Genomic DNA, 13,758 nt, shown 5'->3' with positions numbered 1-13,758 from the left:
GCTGCTCCTCAGTTCCTTCTTACCGCCCGTGTCGGTCGTTGGAACGTGGAGTGCGGCTTAGCTGACCTCCACATCCCTAGCGTTCACCCGTTCTACATAGTTCTTATACTTTAGTTAGTGTTGTTTGGTAGTTGTTAATAGTTAATAGTTATAAGTATAGTTGTTAAACGTAGTTGTATATAGTTAGTGGGCTGAGGTATACTTCCTCCTCGCCCGCTCCAGGACTCGGGCTCATGCCTGGCTCTCCCGGCTTCAAGCAGTGCTCGGCCTGTCGTCGGCCGATGCCAACGGGAGACCCCACGATCGTTGCCTCAAGTGCCTGGGGGAATCCCATCTGATGGAGAAGTGCCGCATCTGCAAGTCCTTCAAACCGCGGACACAAAGGAGCGGGACTCCGTTTAAAGCAGCTCCTTATGGAGGCCGCCCTGACTCCGCAGTTCCGGCACTGACCGCACCGCAGTCCGCACCGAAACCACCGTCTTTGGGGCACCGGGGACAAGCGGTACCGCGACAGCGCCGCAGGCACCATAAGTCTCCATCTGAGCAGCCAGCCCGGCGGTGCTCACTTTCACCTCGGCCGAAGAAGACGAAGGCTCCTGCGGTCGCGTCTCCGGAACCGCAGTCCGAGCCTGGGAAGCCGTGCCGACAGGCACTGCCATCTGCCCCGGCACCGGTGCTTCCCATACCGTCGACTCCGGCCAGGCAAGGCCGTCGAGTCCAGTCCTTCAGAGCTCCCCGGCATGTGCCGTGGTCGAGTTCACGATTCCTGACTACGCTGGGAAACCTTCACAACGGCGCGGGACCTGATAGCGCTCACTGAGCCTTCCCTGCCTCAGCCCCTGGCACCGCCGGTGCGGGCACTTTCCTCTATGGAAAGCCAGCGATGCTCCAACCTCCATCTCTGGGGGCACCGGACAGGCGCCGGTCCCGATCGAGATCTCGGCACCGATCCCGCTCACGCCGTCATTCGCCATCTCGACGCCGCTCGCAGTCCCGCACCGATCCTACTCGCGGCGCCGGTCGTACTCGCGGCACCGGTCCAGGTTCCCCCGATCTACAGACCGACGCTCGGCGCGTCGCTCTGGCTCTCGGCACCGCTTCCGACGAAGTCCATCATACTGTCGGCGCACTCGATCCCGGTCGACCTCCCGGCACCGCGCTGGGTCGTAGGTCCCGGTCCCGATCTCGGCACCGGTTCGGCTCTCGGCACCGTTCCCCGGCACCGACTGTCACTCGGCACCAATCCTACGGTCTGTCTGCCCCGCCATTGGCCTTCCAGACACCCTTCAGGCTCCTCGCGACCAGACAGCGTACTTTATGGGGATGTTGTCCAAGATCCGGGACCGGCCCCCCAGCAAGTGTGTCCTTCTGGACGCCTTGGGCGTACCATCAAGCCAAGGCGATCCTCTGCCCGCCGTCGAGATCTGCTGGTGCAGGTCGAGTACCAGAAGCCACCATCAGCGTTCCTCCTCCGGCAACCGATATTGCAGAGTCACAGGACCCAGAGGCAGCCCCCGAAATCGAGCCATCCTCTGGATCAACAACCTGCAGAGGAGCCCCCGGTCCCCAGTCTCTCCTCCTCCTCCTCACCAGATGAGGCAGTGGCGGGCACTTCGACCTCTGGCCCGCCCCCTATTGACCTTCGCGCTCATCAAGATCTGCTCCGCAGAGTGGCGTGAGCATTAACCTACAAGCAGAGGAGGTGCCGGAAGTTGAGGATCTTGTAGTGGACATTCTCTCATCCGATGCACCGACGAGGGTCGCCTTACCCTTCATACGAACTATTCAGGCCAAAGGCGGAGTCTATTTGGCAGTCCCAGCATCGATCCTCTCGACGGCCAGAGGCGTGGAGAGAAAGTACATGGTACCCTCTAAGGGATACGACTACCTGTACACCCATCCTCCTCCATGCTCTCTGGTCGTCCAATCCGTGAATGAGAGGGAGTGCCATGGCCAGCCAGCCCCCGCCCCAAAATCGCGGGAGGCTAAACGTATGGACCTGCTGGGCCGTAAGGTTTACTCCGCAGGGGGTCTCCAGTTACGTGTGGGCAAACCAGCAAGCGCTGCTAGGCAGGTATGATTTTAATACCTGGCATACCATACAAGACCTCCCTTTTGAAGGGCAGGGTCTCTTCTCGGAGAAGACGGATCCAAGGTTGCAAAGCCTTAAAGATAACCGAATAATAATGCGCTCCCTGGGCATGCACACTCCGCAGATCCAGCGGAGGTCCTTTCGGCAGCAACCTCAGCGCCCTTATCCCCACCACGCCCCGCCAAGACTTCAACAGACAGCGGGGACGCGTGAACCGATGACGCCAGTCATTCGGTTCCCAAGGGGGGCAAAACAACGGTACCCGCCAAACCACCGGCGGGACCGAAGCAAAACTTTCGAAGGTGCGCTAGAGAGCAGAGCACACCAGTCCCTTCCCGGACTCCTCTTCTTTTTTCCAACCGCCTTTCTCCCTTCCTCCCGGCGTGGACCCGGATAACTTCAGACCAATGGGTCTTGCGCACGGTAGGAGTTTGGCTACCATCTCCAGTTATTTCGCCTCCACCATCCCACCCACCCTCCCGTCCCTCTTCAGGGACCCCTCTCACGAGCATCTCCTTTGGCAGGAGGTCCTCACGCTTCTCGAACTCGGAGCGATAGAAGAAGTGCCTCACGACCTCAGAGCCGAGGGTTTACTCCCGCTATTTCTTAATCCCCAAGTCGAAAGGCAGTCTCCGACCCATCCTAGACCTCCGCGGACTCAAACGCCTTCGTAAGAAAGTTGAGATTCCGCATGGTATCCTGGGGGTCTATCATCCCTTCCCTGGATCCGGAGACCGGTTCGCTGCTCTCGACATGAAGGACGCGTACTTTCATGTTTCGATCTACCCGCCTCACAGACCACAGCTTTCTCCGCTTTGTGGTGCGAGACCGCACATTCAATTCACGGTCCTGCCATTCGGCCTGTCCTCTGCCCCACGGTCTTCACGAAATGTATGGCAGTAGTGGCCGCTTGCTCTCCGTCACCAAGGGGATATGTGTCTTCCCGTACCTGGACGACTGGCTGGTTCGCGCGTCCTCCCAGCTCAGGTCGCCACGCACATTGACAATCATCAGGGACCTGTGTCGAATCTCTAGGGCTCCTGATAAATTTCGACAAGTCCATCCTCGTTACCATCTCAGAGGATAGAATTCATCGGGGCTGTCTTGGACTCTATGGGTCGCGACAGCCTCACTTCCACCCAGCCGTTTCCAGGCACTACTCACTATCATAGACAGCCTGCTAGCCTTCCCCACTACCTCGGCCAGGGTCTGTCTCAGCCTCTTAGGCCACATGGCGACGTGTACCTTTTGTACCAAGTACGCCAAGCTCCGCCTGCGCCCACTGCAGATATGGTTAGCTTCGGTTTACCGTCCCACGCAGGGACAGCATGGACATCGTTGTCACACTCACAGAAAGCGTCCTACACTCCCTCCGATGGTGGCGAAATCTGGCCCTGGTGTGTGCGGGGTTACCGTTCACCTAGGACAGCCGTCCATGTCCTTAACAACGGACGCATCCTCTCTGGGCTGGGGAGCTCACATGGGGTCTCGTCGAACACAAGGCCTCTGGTCCGCTCGGGAGCTGTCCGCTGCACATAAACATCAGGGAGCTGAGAGCCGTCCGCCTCGCCTGCCAGGCTTTTCTTCTCCTCACCTGCGAGGCCGTTCTGTCTTAGTGCTCACGGACAACACCACCGCGATGCACTATATAAACAAACGGGGGGGAACCCGCTCTCTCCCTCTTTGTCAGGAGGCGATGACGATGTGGGAATTTGTGTAACCCACGGCATCGGATCTGGAAGCTCTTTTCTTCCAGGAGTCCAGAACGTGTTGGCAGACGGCTCAGCAGGTCCTTTCTAGCCCACGAGTGGTCCTCTTCGTCCGGACATAGTCCATTCTCTTTCCGGCGGTGGGGATTTCCCTGAATCGACCTCTTCGCCTCCCGCACCAACCGGAAGTGCCCCCTGTTCTGCTCCTTCCGAGGTCTCGACCGCGGCTCACTGTCGGACGCATTCCTCCTACCCTGGTCGACCCACACTCCTCTATGCCTTCCCCGCCGTTCCCCTTGGTGCACAAAGTCCTCGTAAAGCTACGCAGGGACAAGGCCCGGCTAATTCTCATTCGCCCCAGCGTGGCCTCGCCAGCACTGGTACCCACGCTGTTGGACCTGTCCATAGCCAGTCCGTTCCCCTGCCGTCCATCCACGGGACTTGATATCACAAGACCACGGCAGGCTTCTCCACCCTGACCTCCGGTCCCTCCACCTGACAGCGTGGCTCCTGGCTGGCTGAGCTCTGCGGAGCTGCGCTGTTCCACCCCAGTGCAGCAAGTGCTCTGGAAGTAGGAAACCTGCTACCAGGGCTACCTACCTGGCAAAATGGAAGAGGTTTCCTGCTGGTGTCAGTCACGAGGACTGTCACCAGCTCAGGTCCCATCCAAGTGCTCTTGCAGAATATCTATGGCACCTTAAACAACAGGCCTCGCGCTCTCATCCCTCCGCGTTCACCTAGCAGCCATTTCCTCCTTCCATCCAGGAGAAGGCTCTTCCTCCGCCTTCTCTCACCCGATGGTCTCGAGGTTCCTCAAGGGCCTGGAGCGCCTGTATCCCCAGGTCCGCTACTCCCGCCCCTCACTGGGACCTCAATCTCGTTCTCTCGAAACTAATGCCCCTCCTTTCGAACCTTGGCAACCTGCTCTCTCCTGTACCTATCGTGGAAGGTGGCGTTCCTTGTGGCCATTACATCGGCCAGGAGAGTCTCAGAGCTTCGCGCTCTCAGTAGCGGACCCACCATACACGATATTCCATAAAGACAAGGTACAACTCCGTCCGCATCCGGCCTTTCTGCTAAGGTGGTCTCCCCATTCCACCTAAACCAGGACATTTTCCTCCAGGTCAATTTTACCCAAACCTCATGCGTCTCGCAGAGAGCAGAGCTGCATTCACTCGATGTTCGTCAGGCGCTGGCGTTTACATTGACCGCACCCGACCCTTCCGAAAGACTCCCAACTTATTCGTTGCCGTCGCAGACAGGATGAAAGGTCACCCTGTCTCATCACAAACAATATCATCCTGGGTGACGGCCTGCATTCAAAACATGCTATGCCTTGGCTCACACTTCTCCAGGGCGAGTTACGCTCATTCCACGAGAGCGCAAGCATCCTCGATTGCCTTTCTCTCCCGGGTGCCTATACAAGACATATGTCGTGCAGCCACGTGGTCGTCAGTGCACACTTTTTCTGCCCATTACGCCTTTGGTATTAGCAGTCCCGGGACGATGCGGCTCTTGGCTTGGCTGTTCTGCATTCGACAGTCTCCAACTCCGACCCCACCGCCTAGGTAAGGCTTGGGATTCACCTACTTGGAATGAATATGAGCAAGCACTCGAAGAAGAAAAGACGGTTACTCACCTTTGTAACTGTTGTTCTTCGAGATGTGTTGCTCATATTCATTCCACACCCGCCCTCCTTCCCCACTGTGAGTAGCCGGCAAGAAGGAACTGAGGAGCGGCCAGGTCGGCAGGGGCATATATACGGTGCCGCAAAGGCGCCACGCCAGGGGGCGCCTGCCGACCTGCCGGGTGTTGCTAGGGGAAAATTCTTCCGACGAACGTGCACGCAGCGTGCGCACACCTAGTTGGAATGAATATGAGCAACACATCTCGAAGAACAACAGTTACAAAGATGAGTAACCGTCTTTTTCATACTTTTCAGAGCCTCCTATACTGTAAATGGACGTGTAGAGGTGGAGCCCTTTTCCTCCACCATCCCTCTATCCTTGTTTAAAGGATGATGCTTCTAAGTGCTCTAACATCCACATGCTTACATGGAGTTTCTTGCAATTTGCTGTGCTCGGTGGGTGTACGGAGTAGGGTTAGTGACCCACATTTGGGGTCATTAGAGCTTTTATTTCTGGAGTCTCTGGCTCTAAAAAAAATTAATTGTTTTCCAAAGTTTCTAGGTGGGTTTTTTTGTGATGTGGATCAAAATGATCTCAGTCAATTTTTACCTCAAACAGTGCACGGTTCTCGTTAAATCTTAAGGGTACCCAAATTGCGAATGGTATTTAAGAACTTTTTCACTTGTGTCGATGTGCAGTCTAAAAGGGTTACTGTGTACATGCACCACTAAAGAAAAACAAAGAAACCAGGAGATGGTTTCTATACAACAACTTTATGATTTCCTGGGTAGTTCCAGGGAAAAGTGCCAAAACCATAACCCCTTGTAAACATCCTTCCCCTGATATTTCTAGTCTGAACTTTGTAAACCTATGCAATAAAGATTTAATAACTGATTGCTACAAGTTGTCTCTGTTATAACATTTTATTTTACAGGGACATCTACTGTAAACAGAACAGAATAGTCAGCAGCTCATCTAACCAAAATGTTTGTCATACTGGGTGGGGATGATCTGGAGACAGCGGACGTGTGTGTGTGTGTGTGGTGGTGGATGAGATGTGGGGACAAGGAGAGGGGTTCAGTAATGCAGATGGGTGGTAGGCAAGCCTTGCATTGGCTGTTTGAGAAAATATGTATTTCACTAGCACTGGGCAAGGTGGGGGCATGGCAAGTGCCTACTTCCTGATCTTTGGGCAGATTAATGCAGTGTTTCCAAAGACAGGCAGCACATAAGGAACTGGCACTGTCATTTCCAGACCTGACTGCTGAGGGAAAAGAAATATGTGCATTGCCAGGGTTGCCAATGTGTAGGCTTCTGGGCCATTCCTAGATCATGAAATTGCAAAAGTTTATGGGAGAGTAAGGAGTATACCACGACACAGAGATTGTTGACTCCAGTCTGGTTCGGTATGTTAAGTGTAGGACATGATGTGTATGGCTGCCTAAATGACTACTAACATAACATCTTTTCCTGTTAAAATTACTAGGAAATTCAATGGCAAAACAACGACATTAACACAGAGCTAGGGTTGCTTGGTTATAGGTCATCCTTTTCCAGAATGCTGAACAAAACCCAAACTTCAGAAAACCAGGGCGTGCAGAGTTAAGGTTGCCCAGGCAAACTTAACTGCACTCTTTCAGCAGTGCCCCACTATGCCCCATTAACACACATGCCTTTACTCTACCAACCCTACACTTGCTGAAATGTGCAAGCCTTTCACCTCCTTTTACAACCCATCCACTCTCATCTATAGGATTCCATCTAATGGTATTGAAGGTCAGTGACTCTTTGGTGGTTAGAGCACCCATGTCTGCGATGGGAGACCCAGGGTCCAGGCCCCCTGTTCCAATCACTACTTCATTTAACCATAATGGAACTGCTTCGATAGGAGAGACTGAGGGAGCCCTATTCAGAATATCCCATAGCCCAGAGGTTAGTGCACTCTCTTAAGTGGTGGGGGGCTTCTGTTCAAATTATTTCTCCTGCTCTGGTAGAGAAGGGAGAATTGAATCTGGGTCTCCCACATTCCAGGTGCGTGCTTCAACTACTGGGCTAAAAGTTATAAGGTGCGAGGTAGTGGTGGTTCCTCTATCATTTTGGGTGAAGCAAAGAAAGCACCTAACTCATTCCTGTAAGAAAGGCGTTAGTCACCCAAACCACCTGACTCCAGATGGCTGGTTCCCATTTGTGGATTGCTAAGAAGAGAATGCCACTTATGTTGGTGAGGGGCAGGACTCTGGCCATATCCCTCGTCAGCAGCTCCCACTGACTACCTGAGCTTTTGTGGATTCCATTCATAGCTGCCTATTGCTCCCTATTCATTGTATAGGGAGCGTAGCTTGACTTTATGGATTGCAGTGTTGTTCCTGTGACTTTCCAGTTACCTAAAAGTTAGGCACTGTGACACTCAGCATTGCAAAGCCTAAGCCGCTTCATGGATCTTGTCATAACTATAAAGGGAAGGGAACAGCCCTTCTGTGTACAATACTATAAAATCCCTCCTGGCCAGAGACACCAAAATCCTTTTACCTGCAAAGGGTTAAGAAGCTCAGGTAACCTGGCTGACACCTGACCCAAAGGACGAATAAGGGGACAAGAAACTTGCAAATCTTGGTGGGGGGAAGGCTTTTGTTTGTGCTCTTTGTTTTGGGGATGGTTCGCTCTTGGTACTAAGAGGGACAAGACATCATTCCATGCTCTCCAAGTCTTTCTGAACAAGTCTCTCATATTTCAAACTTGTAAGTAACAGCCAGGCAAGGTGTGTTAGGTTTAACTTTGTTTTCTCAACTTGTAAATGTTCTTTTTTGCTGAGAGGATTTTACCACTGTTTGCTGTAACTTTGAACCTAAGGCTAGAGGGGGTTCCTCTGGGCTCTTTGAATCTGATTATCCTGTAAAGTTATTTTCCATTCTGATTTTACAGAGATGATTTTTACCTTTCTTTCTTTCCTTAATTAAAAGCCTTCTTTTTAATAACCTGATTGATTTTTTCCTTGTTTTAGAATCCAAGGGGATTAGATCTGGACTCACCAGGAATTGGTGGGGGGGAAAAGGGCAGGGGAAAGATTAATTCCTCCTTGTTTTAAGATCCAAGGGGTTTGGATCGGTGTTCACCAGGGAATTGGTGGTGGAGTCTCTCAAGGTTACCCAGGGAGGGAAAGGTTTTTGGGGGGAAGACAGAGTTTCCCAATTGACTCAAACTATTTGGAAATTGGCAGCAAAAGCAGATCTAAGCTGGTAGTTAAGCTTAGAGGTGTTCATGCAGGTTCCCATATCTGTACCCTAAAGTTCAGCGTGGGGAAGGAACCTTGACAGATCTCATCTTAAGATACTCATTGTAAGGGTTGCAGAATCAGGGCCTGAGGAACATACAAAATATTAAAGTACTTGTCACTACTTGTGTGTTTTATGGCTTGATTTTCAGAAATGCTGAGTACACACAACTCCATTTCAAATCAGTGGAGAATGCAGGTGCTCAGTACTTCTGAAAATCAGGCCTTTAGCCTCTTAACTAGTGGACTTATAAGACTTATTACTGTACAGCATAACAGATAATGGCTGATTGTTAATCAAAACAGATAGGATTGTAATTGATTTGATAAATTCAATCTGCCCCCTGGAGTCGTTACAACACGTGACACATGGTGAAGATAATTAAAAGTATTTCTATGAAAATAGTCATTTAAACTTAGACGTGTACTTTCTTGTCTAAGTTTTGGTAGTTTATAGTTAAATCCCAGAACTAGCTTTAACATGCAAAACTATAATACAGGAAGTGCAATGTATTAGATGCAAAATTATACCACGGAACAGAAGCCTAGTTACAATCTTTTTCAACTGCTCTAGGGTTTTGCAGGAGTCGGGAGTGGTTTGGTAGGTCATCCTAGATGCTATCAGGTTTTGCTACTGCATCCTGGAATCCCAGATGGTTCCTTCTGGAGCAGCGATTGTGAATTATTTGTACAGCCTAGCACAGGAGAGGGCAAACTTTTTGGCCTGAGGGCCACATCTGGGTAGGGAAATTGCATTCAGGGCCGTGAATGTAGGGCTGGGATAGGGGTGCAGGAGGGGGCTCAGGGCAAGAGGTTGGGGTGTGGGAGGTGATGCAGCATGGGGATCAGGGCAGGGGCTTGGAGTGTGGGGTACAGGAGGGGTTTGGGTGAGGGCTCCGGCCCCTCCTGCCCTGGCCCCACGCCACTCCCAGAAGTGGCCAGCACCATGTCTCTACAGCCCCTGCGGGGGTGGGACAGATGGGTCCATGCACTGCCCTCACCTGTGAGTACCTCCCCCAAAGCTCCCATTGGCCACAGCTCCCCATTCCCAGCCAATGGGAGCTGTGGGGGGTCAATGCCTGCAGGCGAGGGCAGTACACAGAGCCCTCTGCCCCCTCAGAGGCTGCAGGGACTTGGTGCTGGCTGCTTTCAGGAGCAGCACAGGGCCTGTGATGCTACAGGGGTGGCAATCCCGCAGGCCAGACCCAAAGCCCTGATGGGCGGGATCCAGCCTGTGGGCCGTAGTTTGCCCACCACTGCCCTAACACACTTCAGGTGCTATCACGATAATTAATGAATACAACCCTTGAAGAGTCAGATCCTGATCTCACACCATTCTTGGAGAAGTGAAACTTTTCTATTGTCTTTGGAGTTACTTCTGATTTAACTAAGTTCAGTACCAGGCCACAAATGAAAACCTTTAAAAATCAAAACAAACTATCTACAGTAGAACCTCAGAGTTACAAACACCAGAGTTACGGACTGGTCAACCACACACTTAGAACTGGAAGTATGCAACCAGGCAGCAGCAGAGATTAAAAAAAAAAAAAGCAAATACAGTACAGTACTGTATTAAATGAACTACCAAAAAAAGCCAAAAACAAAAGGAAAGTTTAAGAAAAAGATTTGACAAGGTAAGGAAACTTGCTTCTTTGCTTATGTTAAAGTAAGAGGGTTAAAAGTAGCATTATATGTAAAGACATAAAGCGGTGTTAAGTCAATGTTCAATTGTAAACTTTTGAAAGAACTGCTATAACTTTTTCTTCAGCATTACAAACCTCCATTCCCAAGGTGCTCCTAATGCTGATGTTCTACTGTATGCTTTTGCTCTACTCAGTCCACACAAGTGGACCACACTGTGTTATGTAACATGGTTTGACCACAGTGGACTCTAACAACTATTTTCCAAGTTGGCAACTTTTCTAGACAGACCCCTCTAAACACAGGAGGAAATATTTTTAAGCAGATCCTATGCCACAGCCAGGGCAGATGATTCTTTGGGGGGGGGGGGAGGGCGCACAAGAGGAGCGCACTTTAATCTTTTAAAAATTACCTCGACTGATCCTATCCTAGCTCATGCCTGCAAGAATTTGCACTAGCTTCCCAGACCTGAAGCGTGCTGTGTAAACGCAAAGCCGTCTCTCTCTCAACCTCCCACCGCGCTGCTCTGATACTCTGGCACTGGCAGGGCTGCCACACCGCTGCCTAGAACTCTCATTAGTCTGAGCCACCACCCAGGCTCCCGCGGGCCGCTCACACGGAGTCGCGCGCTCGGGGGGGGGGGGGAGCAGTGACAGCTCCGGGTCCCGCGCAAAGCCCGCGCCGACGCCTCGGTGAGACTTCTCTGCACGCGCTCGGCGCCGCGGGGTCCCCTCACCCCGGCCGCAGCCACGCGCCTACCGCCAAGCTCCGCCCAGCGGGGGGCGGGGACCGAGAGAGCCGCGCTGATGGGCGAGACCGCTGGCTCTCGTAGTGTTGGCGGATCAGGCTACAGACACGTGACGTCCTGTCTCAGGCACGCGAGGACAGACTGAGACTGGGGCCTGGTCCCGCTACGGGCCGACCGCCAATCGTCCCGAAATCAACTGCGGAGGCTGAGGGAGCGTCCGTCCGACCGACCAGCGCGGCGCGTTCTCCCTCGGCATCTCATTCTTCTCCTCCCCTCGCCAGGGTCTTTGCTTGCCTTTCACCGCTGGGCCTTGGTTCAGAAAACTTCGGGTTTGTTTCTGGCCGGCCCAGCGAACTGTTCTAACCCAGGGTTAAGGTGTACCGCGCGCTCACCGTGCTGGGGGTGTACCATTTGAGTGGGGGGGAGCAGGCTCGACCACCAGAGAAAATTGACACCATGGGGGCCAATTCTAGAGAGCCTGACACGGTCACGCCCCTGAGGTTAGTAGTTTCTCCTTGCGGGATGGGTTGGCCCGAGGGGCGTGCCCTTTTCCATCCCCCCCATCTCCGGCTCAGCGTGGTTGAGTCTGGACTGGTCACGTGCCCCTCCGGTCCGCTGCGTGTGTGAGGATAATGGCTGCGCTGTTGAGCTGGGCCTGCCGGCTCCGGCCTCTTTGCTCCCATCTCCTTCTGCGGCTGCCGCGGGGAGTCGCTGCCCACCGCCCCGCGCTCCGCGCCGCAGGGTTGGTGGGAGCCCCTGGCAGGTGAGTGCCCGGGCTCGGCGCGGCCCGCGGGGGCGCCTGGAGGGGAGCGCGTGGGCCCGGTCAGACCTGCAGCTCTGCCCACTTCTCTACCCATCCCTGGGCCTTGGGACCGCGACCGCGGTTCCCTCCACGCCGGGCCCTGCGGCAGCCCAGCCCCTTCTCTCGGGCAGCGCTCTCGAGCCCCTGCGCCCGCTCCTTGTCCATTTTTTTCGGGGAGGGCAGCCCTTGTCTCCCCCCGCATGGGCGCTGCCGCCTGGGGTTCCCCGAGCCCCCGCAAGCCCCTTTGTGGTTGTAAAGAGCTGGTCAAGGACGGAGGGACTGGCCACGGGTTGCATGGTGACCTCTTCGTCAGAGCCAAGCTTATGACCCGCGGGCCTGATTAGGGCAGCTTGGCTTGTCCCACGCGGACAGTAAACTAGGTCTGTTGTTGCTGGCGCAGCTCACTTCTTCTTACAGTAGCAGTTGTAGGGCCCCCGAGATACGGCTTTGTTGTGCTGGGCGCTGCACAGAGAAGGGGGCAGCTTCCCTACCAAAGAGCTTATTTATAGCCTGACAAAGGGAAAGCTGGCAGGGAGAGGTGAAGTGATTCGTCCAAGGTCATGCAGCAGGTCAGGGCTAGGAATAGAACCCAAGTTGGCTTTCCCCTTTTTCATTCTTAACCATAAGACCACATTTCCTCTGTTCTGATTCTCTTGGGAATATTCTAATTCCCTTGGAGTAGTTCCAGGTTCCACTGCTTGGTGGGATGGTCACTTATCCTAGTTCAACTTTCATTATTTTTCTGAGCACACTAAAATGTAGGTACCATACAGAAACAAGTAGAGAGACAGAACTAGATTCACAAAAGGAGTTAGGTGCCTAAGTCAACATTTAGGTACTACATACCTGCCAAACCCCAGTTCAGCCTCCATCTTTCATTGGAGGTGCCTGAAGCCCTTAAATTTCCACTGATAAAGCCCTCAAGGTGCCCAAGTTTGTGCTGGTGAGCATGCATGCAGCCATCTCAATCTAGATGCCTGGGAACTCTCTCATGTAAGTTCCAGTGGGGCCTCAGTGAGGTCTTCCCTACAGGAGGGGTTCTGAGCATGCCTAATCCCATGCAAAATGGTTGGTAAGAGGGTGGTCCCCTTACCATTTTTAGCCTAATGGTTAGGACACTCCACTGGGATGTTGGGGGAACTGAGTCCAGACCTCCCTCTTTTTGGTATGCAAAGGGATTTGAATTTAGGGGTCTACCCTTACAGATAGGTATCCCAGTCTCTGGGATTTAGAGTATTCTGATGTGGCTCTCTCAATCTTTCTTGTTGGAGCTGTTCCATTTTGTATGACTGATTAAATATATATTGGCTAGAGAGAGCATGTGTGACTCTGGTCCAGTGGTTAGGGTATTCATCTGAGAGATGGGAAAATCAAATCTCATCACAAAGAGAGGAGAATCCTGGTTGAGTACCCTAATCACTGAGCTAAAGGCTATGTGGGTGCTGCCACTTTGCCCTCTGGTGTTTCTGGCAACAGATGACTAAGGTGCTGACATAAATTCCCTCTGAGCTACGCAGCAGGGATGTGGTGGGGAGAGATGACTCTCCCCCAACCTCGGACCTGCTGCAGCCAGGGGGAGAGGCACCCTGGCCCCAGCCCAGTTCTGGACCGGCCTGGGGAGAGGTGCCCCTTGCTCAGCTGTAGCCCTGCCCTGGACCTGCTGTGGACAGGGGAGGGGAGTCTTCTCTCCCCACTGTAACCTGGGGCACCTGAACCCCAAACCCTTCATTGCTGGCCCAGCCCCAGAGTCTGCACCCCCAGATGGAGCCCTCACCCTCCCACTCCAACCCTCTGCCCGAGCCCCATATTGCTGGCCCACACCCCCAGCCGGAGGTCTCACCCCCACGCCCAATCCTCTGTCCCAGCC

At 53.3% G+C, this 13,758-nt stretch overlaps 1 protein-coding gene and 1 long non-coding RNA gene across 2 annotated transcripts in view; one reads left to right on the top strand and one right to left on the bottom strand.

Moving 5' to 3' along the window:
- The window catches only part of LOC142046610 (uncharacterized), a 404,232-nt gene that overhangs the window by 301,893 nt on the left and 88,581 nt on the right, over positions 1-13,758 (bottom strand). The window lies entirely within an intron of this gene.
- The window catches only part of LRPPRC (leucine rich pentatricopeptide repeat containing), a 163,965-nt gene continuing 161,890 nt past the window's right edge, over positions 11,684-13,758 (top strand). The window contains exon 1 of the mRNA XM_032774992.2: positions 11,684-11,852. Coding sequence (XP_032630883.1) covers positions 11,722-11,852 — 131 coding nt within the window. The 5' untranslated portion in view covers positions 11,684-11,721. The remainder of the gene's footprint in view (positions 11,853-13,758) is intronic.

This window comes from Chelonoidis abingdonii, chromosome 3 (genome assembly GCF_003597395.2).
Source record: "Chelonoidis abingdonii isolate Lonesome George chromosome 3, CheloAbing_2.0, whole genome shotgun sequence".
Classification (NCBI taxonomy): domain Eukaryota; kingdom Metazoa; phylum Chordata; order Testudines; family Testudinidae; genus Chelonoidis; species Chelonoidis abingdonii.
The sequence above is the reverse complement of the archived record's forward strand: the minus strand, read 5'-3'. Positions and strand labels throughout refer to the sequence as shown.